Source organism: Perca fluviatilis, chromosome 21, assembly GCF_010015445.1.
Source record: "Perca fluviatilis chromosome 21, GENO_Pfluv_1.0, whole genome shotgun sequence".
NCBI classification, from domain to species: Eukaryota; Metazoa; Chordata; class Actinopteri; order Perciformes; family Percidae; genus Perca; species Perca fluviatilis.
In genome coordinates, this window is record NC_053132.1 from 9838676 (window position 1) to 9850707 (window position 12032).

Sequence of the window (12032 nt, forward strand, 5' to 3'; positions counted from 1 at the left end):
ACCGTGCCGTTATCAGTCAAGTCGCGTAGCGTTAAATTAACTTGCAAATGTTTTATTAGCTTGTCAGTAAAACACAGTACATAGCGTTTGAATTGAGTTGCACCATCACATGAATGTGTGTTTTGATCATAAACTGTGTGATAGCGTCGTAAAAAACCGTTAAGACTAATAACTGCTTTATTTCAAATATCAACTGACATATTTCTACATCGACCTCATGTAGATATATTTGTGTTTGTCAAGGCATACGTGGGATAAAATGTTACGTTTGTTTCAGTCAGCAAGACACAAACGGCAAAGCAAAAAGTGACTTAAGATTGATGGTAAACAGTCAGCAGCACTACTTCCTGAGTTTAGGGAAGGGGCTTGGTCCCGTGCCTGCGCTCCGCGAACGCGCATCAAATTAGCATCGATGAAGTTTGTGCGAACATGGCGGATTTCCTGCCGACCAGGTCCGTGTTAAAAGTTTGTCTACCCGTCTGCTTGCTGAACAGCGGCGAGGTGGAACAGGTCCGAAAGTCAAAGGAGATCGACAGATGTCTCTCCCGGGAGAAAACATACGTGAAACGGCTGGTGAAGATCCTGCTGCTCGGCGCTGGCGAGAGCGGCAAGTCGACTTTCCTCAAACAAATGCGGATCATCCACGGCCAGGACTTCGACCAGCAAGCCCGAGAGGACTTCAGAGCCACAATTTACAGCAATGTTATCAAAGGTAACCCTCGCTGCTAACGGCAGGTACATGGGGAGACGAGATAAGCCTCGTTTCTGCGACAGAGGGGCGCTTGAAATGGTTTGGAAAGTTTCAACATCTGTTTAGAGGACATGCATAAACAGTCTACATCTGCTGTCGGCACACCCAGATGAAACGTGTTTCTACTGAAATCTCGCTTTTTAAGAGTTATAGCCGTGTAGCCATAACATATTTGACGTTTTAAATTTGTAACATAGTCCTACACACGCCAGTAGTTTCGAGTGGCCATCGGCAAGTTTAGTTGCTCAACAGCTAACGTTAACATAGGGATGTAGCTAATGGAGGGTAAACCCACCACCACCAGTGTGCTGTAAGGTGTTCCTGTTTGTCCACCCTTTGTATGTAACGTTACAGGGAGTACTCGAAATAGCATGGACACCTTATAAGACACTATAATTTAGTGTAAACAAAACGACGTAAAAAAATAAAAAATGCGGTTAATTGAATTAATACCTCTCTGACTGTATCAGAAAGTATGAAAATGTAATATAAAATATTAAGAGATTAACAAATATTAAGTATTTATTTGTACCATTTGCAAGATCAGCTGTTGCTGTAACTGTTTATGAAGTGAATTATTATTATTATTATTATTATTATTATTATTATTATTATTACAGAAGCAGTTTCAAATTAATGGATTACTGTAATCACTGGAACATCTGCACAAATATTTGTGATACAGTTTTATGTTAATCTTGTGGTGGTTTTTCAACATTTTACATTTAACATTTTACTCTCTAAAAAACAGGTTTGTAAGACACCTGTCATTTTTGGTTGGCATGCAGTTCACCTGCTCTTCTAGTCTGTCTTCCACAATAGGTTTCCATTACATGTGGCCTATTAGATTTTACTACCAGCGGGCCTCTCTGATTGTGATATCTTTCCCTTCCTTTCCAGGTGTACGTGTGTTGGTAGATGCCCGGGAGAAGCTGCACATTCCGTGGGGTGACCCAGAAAACCAGAAGCATGGGGACAGCCTGATGGCGTTCAACACCCGGTCGGCTAAGATGGCCAACGGGCAGCTGGAGACGTCCGTCTTCTTGCAGTACCTGTCGGCCATCAAAGCTCTGTGGGAGGACTCGGGCATACAGAACGCCTATGATCGGCGCAGGGAGTTTCAGCTGGTAGGTGGCTGTCCACACTCACATTGACATAGCCTTACTGAAAGACAGTGGTGGCACAGTTCCTCTCTTTCACCAAATCCAGTAATAGTTTTTTTGGGCTTTTTCAAAAAAAGCCCAGAATGAGAAAGATGAAAGTCTGTGAGGCGGTGGTGGAAATGGAAAGTGAAACTGGTTTTCTTTTTAATTCATCCTCCTTTTCCTCTCTCCCTGTAATTCTTGCTCTGGTTCTCTTTCTCTTTCTCTCTCTCTCTCTCTCTCTCTGTTGAGCGGTCAGACATGTGATTGACTCAGCTTCCTGTTTACACCTCTCCCCGCTCCTTAAGGCTTGGCTGTCAGCATACACACACACACTTGACGTTTTACCCCAGAATATCAGCCTGTGGTCGCCAGTATGTTCACCTGCCGGGACCTTCCTGTGCACATATTTTGCCTGGTAATACTTTCACAACCTGCTGCAGTTTTAAACCAAATTAGTTTAATTTGATGTAAATGAGCTTTCTACATTATCCAGCATTTCGAGACAAAAATAGGGCATACATTTCTCCAAGTTGCTGTCAGTAATGAGAAATACCGGAACATTTTCATTTTCCTGTCCGTTGCATAAGGCCAAACTGTTCTCAATGGCGTTTTGTTAACAGTCTCACACACACTCAGCTTGTTGGTGTGAGCTTGTTGTGCAGACTGAAAGGGGAATAAGAGTGATCAGAGCTGGAATGTTGATCTGTAGTTAAACAGCTTTATGCTTACAAACAGAGCTCTGGCTCTCCCACTCAGCGTTATTTGTGCAAAGAAACCCTAAGAGTGTCACATCTCCAGCTACACAAGTACGAGTACACACAAATATACATTCTGTGTGCATGTAGGGGTGCAACTAACAACTATTTTCTCATATTTTGGTATGTTAATGTCAGAAAAAGGCCCATACAATAGTATGACATCTTCAGATTGCTTGTTTTGTCGGACCAACAATACAAAACCATATATAATCAAATTACTATAATAGAAAATAAAAAAACAGCAAATCTTCAAATTATAGATGCTTGAACTAAGGATTTTTTGGTTATTTTTGCTTTAAAAAAAAAAAACTAATCAAAATCGTTGCTGAAAACCTTTTTTTTTCTTCTTTTTTTTAGCAATTTTTGGTCAATATACATCTACTGTTTCTTCAAAATCTTTCATCTGGGACGTTAACTACCATTTATATTAGTGCAGAAAACTACTTTTAGATTATTTAATTAGTCAATTTACAGATAGTGGTAATAAATTAAAAACTTGGTCATTTATGAAGCACAAATAACAAACATTTGCTCCCTTTCTGTTTATTATTATCCTATATTTGATCTTTCAGTTTGGGAGAAAACTAAACTGGCAAGTTGAAAAAATGTGTGTGACATAGTTTGTTTGTTAAAGTCTTATTCCTTGTTTACAGTCAGTGTATGCATAACACAGACACAGGACTACACATACATACAGATTACTATATAGCTGAACGATTAGTTGATTAATTAGTAAGCCAATCATCAGACAAGTAATCTATATTGACGACGTTTCACTTCCGGGATTGTTCAGGTGTCCCTGGAAATTCTGCCGTATGTCTCTCTTTTCGGCCGGATGTCGGTCACCTTCCGTTTCCTTAGTGTAGGAATTTTAAACTCCGGTGGATTTGTGAGGACTATGGTTAACTGCTCCTCAGATCTCTGCAGGGTAAATCCAGACAGCTAGCTAGACTATCTGTCCAATCTGAGTTTCAGTTGCACGACTAAAACAACCTTTGAACGTACACGTGTTCCACCAAAACAAGCTCCTTCCAGAGGCTATTTTGCAGGGGCGTTGTCATTGGTATCCGAGCGAAGCGCCGCCTAAGACAATTTTGATTGGTTTTTCTCCCATCCCGGAATGCTGTGTGGACTCGCTAGACCCTCCTCTGCAGCGCTGTGGAGGAAGGTCTGACAATGCGAGACTATCAGATGCAAAACAAAATGCCAAACATTTCATGGTTCCACCTTCTCAAAAGTGAGGATTTGCTGCTATTTTAACTAAATATTCAGGTTTTTTTTTTTTTTTTTTGACAAAACAAGTAATTTGAAGATTGTGATAGACATTTCCAACTATTTTGTGATGTTTTTGACATACCAAACAATTAAACCATTAACTGAAGAAATAATGACCAGATAAATGGATTTAAATAATTTATTTTTGCTGCAGGCCTTTGTAGTGTATAAAAACCTTTTTATTAAAGGACAAATCCGGCGCAAAATGAACCTAGGGGTTAATAACACGTGTGTACCGAGTCGACCGTTCTCTGGGATATGTTTTCATGCTAATCGAATGTGACCAGTTTTAGTGCAAACCGCTAATTATTAACTTAAATTATTAACCGCTTTATATAGCTAATTGTCGGGGGCAAGGGTAAAGTAAAAATAAATCCTTATTTCTATACCACTAACGAGGCTCGACGAACGCCGTGCTTGAGCTATGTTACTGGTTGCACGGCGTTCGTCGTTCGACTGGTCGTGACTGTTTTCCCAAGATGGCGCCCGCATGTATACGTGAGCGGTACTGTCTTTATAAACTATCTTTTTAAGAAACTGTCTGTACACTTACAAAGTTCTCAATGCCTCGGTTTACATGTAGGGACCCTTATTATGCTACCGTGGAAGTGTGGTGCTATTTTGAGCATTGTTAGTGGTGTAGAAATAGCGATTTCTTTTTACTTTACCCGTGCCCCGACAACTAGCTTCATAAGCTAATTAGCGGTTTGCGCTAAAACTGGCAAAATTCGATTAGCATGAAAACATAGCCCAGAGAACGGTCGACTCGGTACGCACGTGTTATTAACCCCTAGGTTCATTTTGCGCCGGATTTGTCCTTTTTAAGTCTTAATGCAAATGAAATCTAAAACCTGAGGGCATCATCTCTCCTAAACACGAGCTCTACCATTCAGACAATAACACATAAAACCCAGGAGCAGCAGCTGAAGAGTTGTTCAGTTGGGAGCGGTTTAAATATCCCCCGCTCTTGTTTCCGAGGACTAATTTGTTTTTCTGTCAGCAAATACAACCCTTTGTGTTTTGGCATATTTGCATTTAAGTATTTGCATCACAAATCAGACGTGCCCCTAGACGTGCTTGTTAATTATCATTAAAAACACATGTTTGGACTGTAATCACCTCTGGATCCTCTAGTTTTGCATAGTACAAAGTTCCCACAGTCTTTAAAATCACCCATAAACATTTACTCTCTCTTCTTACTTGCCTTTTTGCAATGTAGTAACATGCAGTTATGATAAGATAGTAAAACACAGTAGATGTGCCACAATTCAGTTGGTACACTGTTATCTTCTGTTTCAGTTTTGCTTTCACAGCGCGTTTGTAAAAACTGCAGGCGTTGTCATGCTGTACAATGAACAGAAAGAGCTGAGAGTGATTGCTCTTCTTGTTTCTCTTCTCCTTTTTTATTATCGGACAGATTTTTGAGGATTTCAAAACCCCCAGTCCTGCTCAGATTTGAGCTCTCGTATGTGTACAGCTCTCGAAATGTGTACAGAATTAAAAGTATCTTCACCGAAAGGTAGCTCTTCTTTCTTTTGGCTTTAGTGTAGCGCCACGCCAATCTATTCCTCCCGTGTGTAATCTTAGCCTTGCACACACTTTCCACGTACACACACACACACGCAGGTTTTTCAGGTCAGGTTAGTTTTTTTTAAAAGATAAAAAGGTGAGTACAGAAGATTACAGTGAGGAAAATGCATGGTGCATGCCGCTAACACTCAGAAATACTACTAATAATAAAATGTAGGTTTCATAGCAAGGTGTCTGTGTGCTGTGTCATTAATGCAAAACACATGCAAACAATCCTCTGTAAATGCGTGGTGTGGTATTGTAGAGAAACTGTGGGTCACAGGAAGGACGGTAAGGATAATCTGCTTTGCTTTTTGCAGTCAGTTTTTGGTTTATGTGGAGGACACACACACACATAAAGGAATGCATCTCAGTCTTGGCAGCCTCATGTCTGGACTTGCACTAATTGCGTATGAACAGCGTTGGAACGGTCTAGAAAAAAACCACCCCTACACTCACACATGCAGAGCTAGCCACACTTATACATCAAAGACACACTTACAAACGTGTCTGGTGCAATACCAAATACTTTGCATCCTGCTTCAGCTACTGAGAGCAGACTCCGCTTTCAGGCAGAGACAGTTTTGGTAAGGAAAACAAACTGTGTGTGTGTGTGTGTGTTCGTGTGTGTTCGTGTGTGTGTGTTCGTGTGTGTGTGTTCGTGTGTGTGTTTGTTTGTGGCAGCTAAAGTGAGATTTTGTCCTGCTTCTACAACAGCAACACATGTATTCTGTTGAATGCAGTATTAGCAGTCAGTAGCCTGTGCTGTTTATGATTTAAAATGACTGAATCTAATAAATGATGTAGAATTAACAAATTCCTCCTCTGTCCTGTCGCAGGGTGAGTCAGTGAAGTATTTCTTGGATAATCTGGATAAGCTTGGCGAGCTGGTAAGTTGTTTCTGCCTGCACCGATTGTTATAATCAGACATGTACATGTTATAGTTAATATTGCAATGCGTGTCGGGGCGCCTGGGTAGCTCACCTGGTTGAGCGTGCGCCCCATGTACAAAGGCTCAGTCCTTACTGCAGCCGCCGCGGGTTCAACCTGCGGCCTTTTTGCTGCATGTCATTCCCCCTCTCTCTCCCCTTTATCTGCCCAATAAAGATAATCTTTAAAAAATAAAATATAAAAAAAAGTATTTGAAAAATGTCTGGACAATTTAAGGTTAGCTGATGAGCAACTAAAGTGGCTGTTTGAAAATATGTATATAGTAACAGATGCTACACCAGGGTATCTGCAGGTCTTGAACGGGCTTAAAAAGCATTGAATTCAGTTCCCTCTAAAAAGGCAAAAGAAGGAATTAAAAAGTCAAATTTAAAATTACAAAAGTTTTAAATATTTCTTCTTGCCATGTCAGTTTAAAAGATTTTGTATGTGATTGCAGGCTGTAGGGAGATGTCATACACCTATAATCAAAGAGTGGCGTTGTTGCAACACTGGATTGGGCACCCAGGAGATTATTTATTGTTTTATTTAGTGGAGTTTCTGTCAGCACCATCAGCAATCGCCGTCACCACTGTCACATCTTATTATATGTCTACTAATTCAATGCAAAACAAGCATTCTATACTTTCAGCCGTAATATGTATAAAGCAACATTTTTGTCTTCATATTGTGATTGTTGTAAAAAAACAAATTAGTTTTTCTCAAATTCATCTTCTATAAATGTAGATATTCATCTACTGTATATTCATTGCGTTTTTCCGTCTCTCCTCTAGGATTATCTTCCCAGTCAACAGGATATCCTGCTGGCTCGTAAACCCACCAAGGGCATCCACGAGTATGACTTTGAAATCAAGAGTGTTCCCTTCAAGATGGTGGACGTGGGAGGGCAGCGGTCAGAGCGGAGGCGCTGGTTCGAGTGTTTCGACTCGGTCACCTCCATCCTCTTCCTCGTCTCCTCCTCTGAATACGACCAGGTGAAAACGTGCCGCTTTGCCAAACACTGGCCATGGCATCTCATTTCTTCTCGCACACGTGCAAGCACACACACTTGAGATAGCCTGATAAGTGGCTCGTTAATCAGTTTGTTCTAACCGATAATGTCTGGTGACTTTTTGATAAGTCGTCGTCGCTGTGTCTATAGACACACTCTTATTCTGTTGTGATTCATTCCACACCGTGTGTAGATTTCCTTAAAGTGCCCATATTATGAAAAAAAAATGTTGGGTGTTATTTTGTGTCTCTGGTGCTTCCACACGCATGCAAACTTAGAAGAAAAAAACATCCATGCCGTTTTGAGTGAGATACGGGTTTCTCTATGTGTCCTGCCTTCAGTCTCCGGGTGAGCTGTTCAAAATCTGGACGGCTTTCTACGTCACTAGCCGAAATGGGGGGCCCTAGGAGGCTAACCGTAGCATGCTAGCTCGTTCTTAATGGCAAAACACTGCTACAACACACACTAGTTCACCATAATCTACAAACAAACTACTTACATGTCCCTGTTCTGCAGCTATTCCACGCAAGGTTGGAAGTGCGCCCTCGTTTAGAAGAAGTCTCCCGTCTAATCCTGCCTTGTAACTGACCGAAGTTGTTTAAACAGCTAGCTATCTGATAAGATCCTTACCTAGCTACTGCGCGTGTGCCACTGCCAACAAAGATGTTGGAACAGTGAGATGTCTCACTCTGTAGCTAAAACAGAGACCTTTCAGACAGGGTGAAAAGAGGAGCTGCAGCAATGTGCAGTACAACAAAAATAGGGTGTTTTTTTATTTTTTTATTTATTTTTTTTTTTAAATGAAACCATGTAAACCTATTCTGATACAATCTCAAATTACAATTATGAACCTGAAAATGAGCGTAATATGGGCGCTTATTTTGTGCTCATGTAAAAGTTGTTCTCGGTCTTACCATTAACAATGTTGTTTTGTTTGTTTTTCATTAAAGAAAAATCATTGGCCATAAGTCTGATTTAGTATATTATATATTGTCTCTACAGTAGGAGAGAAATGTTGCCCAAATGTATAGTTTAATGTGCACCCTAGTTTTAGGATCATGGTTCAGTCTGGCAAAACACAAGAAATGCACACACAATACAATTTTTGTCATTTATTTTTTTAAATGTGTAGATTAAAAGTGCTCCTTGTATACATAGCGATATATCATCCAATGTACATTTTTAACAACTCAACAACATAAACCAACATTTTTCTATAGGATTCCTTAAATTTGGTTATTGCATAAGTATGCCCAAGATATGTACTGACCAGGAAAATATTAACCATTGGAAGAAGAAAAAAAACTAGGGTGACATTAATTTCTGCCTGCAACTATGTGTATTTTCATCACTAGTTTAAATTCCATCTGGTACAACAGCAACAGTACTAGCAGTAGTAATTGTACTTAATCTCTGGGTTGCCTCTGCCAGGTGCTGATGGAGGACAGGCAGACCAACCGGCTGCGCGAGTCGCTCGACATCTTCGAGACCATCGTCAACAACCGCGTCTTCGTCAACGTTTCCATCATCCTCTTCCTCAACAAGACGGACCTGCTGGAGGAGAAAGTGAAGAGCGTTCCGCTCAAGGACTACTTTGCCGAGTACACTGGGCAGGAGCACAACCTGTCAGACGTCCAGGCGTTTATGGTGGAGTGCTTCCGGGACAAGAGACGCGACGCCACCCAGAAGCAACTGTACCACCACTTCACCACGGCCATCAACACGGAGAACATCAGGCTGGTGTTCCGGGACGTCAAGGACACCATCCTCCATGACAACCTCAAGCAGCTCATGCTCCAATGACCCCTGTCAACCTGTGAAAGTAGAGGACCTGAACGGGGACAAACCACCCCCCCCTCCTCCCCCGCTCCTGACGAGGACTTGACGAGACCTTGAAGAATGAGATAGATGTCAGCATTCTTCTTCAGCCGTTTTTACTGTATATTAGTTTTTACACTCCTCTTTGAAGAGTTGGCCTATTGTTAGTTCAGAGTTTGGCAGGAGAACGAGTCAGTAGGGCAGTCTGTGGTTATAAAGAAAGACAAGCAGGCGGTTTTAAAGTTGGATAACATTTTATCACTTTGCTGCTTCGTCTAGAGACTCTCTCCTCTGGTCTGAGCGCCACCTTACAGCACAAGATTTGCTGCGGCTTTTCGACTCACAAGTTGCCGGTGCTGGCGCAAACCAGCATGACCTATTACAAACCGGGCACATGGTCTCTAAACCAGATACATAACTTGCCGAGCAACAAATACAGGAATTAGTTTGTTTAGACAACATGTAATAAGAGTTTAGATGGTCCAAGATCAGCTTTGCGCCAACATTGATTTGCCAGTCTGTGTACACAAGCATTGAATTAATCTAATCCAAAACCACTCCTTTAATTCTGCTGCATCCCTCTGGTGCTGCTTTGTGAACATAGTTTCTAAGCCCCTGTAGTTTGTAGAAGGGTTTACCAACTTGCGGATGATCTGGTGACTGCACGATTGTCCTCATTTTTTCTCATATTGCAGCACCATTTTCCTCCCTCTTCCAGTGCCAGTCGCAGAGCCATTTTCGCCGGGACAAGGACTAGCTCGTTGATTTCGAAAGCTCTCAGAACGGTTCAAATATTTGATCTGGTACCTTGTCTGTGGGAAAAATGCTAGAAAAGGGGCACAACCGCGAGACTGAACCTACAATACCTTTCCCTATATTGTCTTATGTAGACCTAATCACTGTTTAAATCCTGCATTTGTGCCTGTGCCTCTATACAATTAAAGCCAATCCTAGCTGCCTTCAACAGATAATTAAGATGCAAGTTGTCCCTTGCTTTTGGTTGTAGGACAAAATTACCTTAAATGGCACATTAGGCAGGTGTGTCAGCAAGTGAACATGCAGTCCACTGTTTTCTCAGGGTTGAATCAAAACCAGCATACATGCTGATGTCATTGTTGGTGAACTAACTGAATAATTGAATCTTTATCTGGGTGGCAGAGCGGCGAGTCTCAGCCAGGCCTCAGTACAGTTAGCTGGGTGGTGTTTGGTACTGTATCCTCCTGGCTTTGACCCCTGAAAGTTGACCCAGAGGCCCCCCCCCCTTTCCTCTCTCTCTTTGTTTTATATCTTTGATTAGATGCCTTGTAAAGGGACCGACCTCCCCTGTTTGCCTGAATGATGAATGTCTGTTAATAGATGTACAGAGATTTGATTTTACTGTAACCAACATTGTAATAGTAAGCTGTAACTTGCTGTAAGCGTCCCTGAAAAAAAACCCTTGAAGGTTTGTTTGTGTTTTACACGCCATCTTGTCCTGTTTAGTAGTGTTTTTTTTTTTTTTTATGAATTTGTTGGGGGGAGGGGGGAGAATTAGGGGAAAAAATGCTACTGTATTTTGTAGGGGGCCAATCTTTGTTAGAGGACAACTTCCAGGCACTGTTCAAATCTGTGCTTCTCTGCCAAATCACCCCATGCTTTCTTGGGACTGTTCACATCAACAGTCTGTAGTTTTTCTCCCAAAATAAACCTGTGAGCTTCAGTTTGCTTCCAGTTCTGGCTTTGTATATACTGTAATCTGTTGCCATGTAAATAATATTCAGGTTTATCTCTGTGTATGTAAATGGTTGTAGAAATGGAGCATTTTTCTATTCTGAATGTGTTTCAAATCACTGCTTTTCCAATGAAGATGACCTTTTTTGATTTTTAGATGTATTTTTGTGTATTTTTTTCATCACCTTAAAATTCATTCCTGTGCCAAGTTTCATGCCACTCTAACCCTTATCAATAAAATACACATTTCTAATGAAAGTAGGCTCTTTCTTTTCCTTAATATTACATATTAAGTATTTTGGATATGCTCAGAGATTTGTTACAAAATGAACAACCACATTTAGTATTCCTACATTAAAAGTACCGCTAAACTAAACCTTTGGACAGTTTTTTAAAATACAAGTTGACAGTCCTATACAGGGTAAAATATGATTTAAATTAATATGGTGCAATTTTTTTTTTTTTACTTCCAATAAATACAAATCTGTATTTCAAGATATTCCTTCATCACTTGTTGTTTTCACCTTGGAGAGAATGAATTAAAAGTCAAGCATGGTTCCTGGCATACATAACCGAAATACTACTCATATGTGGTCGAAAGCTTCAAAAACATAACCAACTTTATCTTGTGTATCTATCTGTGCTGAGATTTTTTTGTCGAACCTTTTTTATTAATTAAATGACGTGCTCTGCCAGATAATATCAACACTACTGTGGACAACTTAAATATCAATTCGACAGAAATATCAAAGGCTTTAGTGGGAAATTTTGACAGACCACATAAAAAAATAAAAATAAAATAATAATAGCGGTTGGGCTTGTTCGGGGATTTACGCGAAGACGGAAGATGGTTCGAGTGAATCATCTCAATTCGTGCACCACACCCACTGAACAGATCACTACATGATCATACATGTATCTAACTGTACCAGAAAACCCCGTTATAACCCATCATCTCTTATGAATATAGTTTTTAAGTCTGCCGCTTAATTATACAGCAATACGTTTAAGCTATTTTAGCGACATTTAGCTATTTACACTCAGGCTCCTAACGCGCTACCTATTGG

The 12032-nt window shown here is 40.6% G+C and overlaps 1 protein-coding gene across 1 annotated transcript; it reads left to right on the forward strand.

The window, feature by feature from the left end:
- The first annotated feature begins 343 nt into the window (after positions 1 to 343).
- On the forward strand, positions 344 to 11223 carry LOC120551355 (guanine nucleotide-binding protein subunit alpha-13-like). The gene is made up of 5 exons (XM_039788749.1): positions 344 to 712; positions 1652 to 1878; positions 6338 to 6388; positions 7220 to 7420; positions 8869 to 11223. The coding sequence occupies exons 1-5, from the start codon at positions 430 to 432 to the stop codon at positions 9238 to 9240; spliced, it is 1134 nt and encodes a 377-aa protein (XP_039644683.1). The 5' UTR covers positions 344 to 429; the 3' UTR covers positions 9241 to 11223.
- The last annotated feature ends 809 nt before the right edge of the window (positions 11224 to 12032 follow it).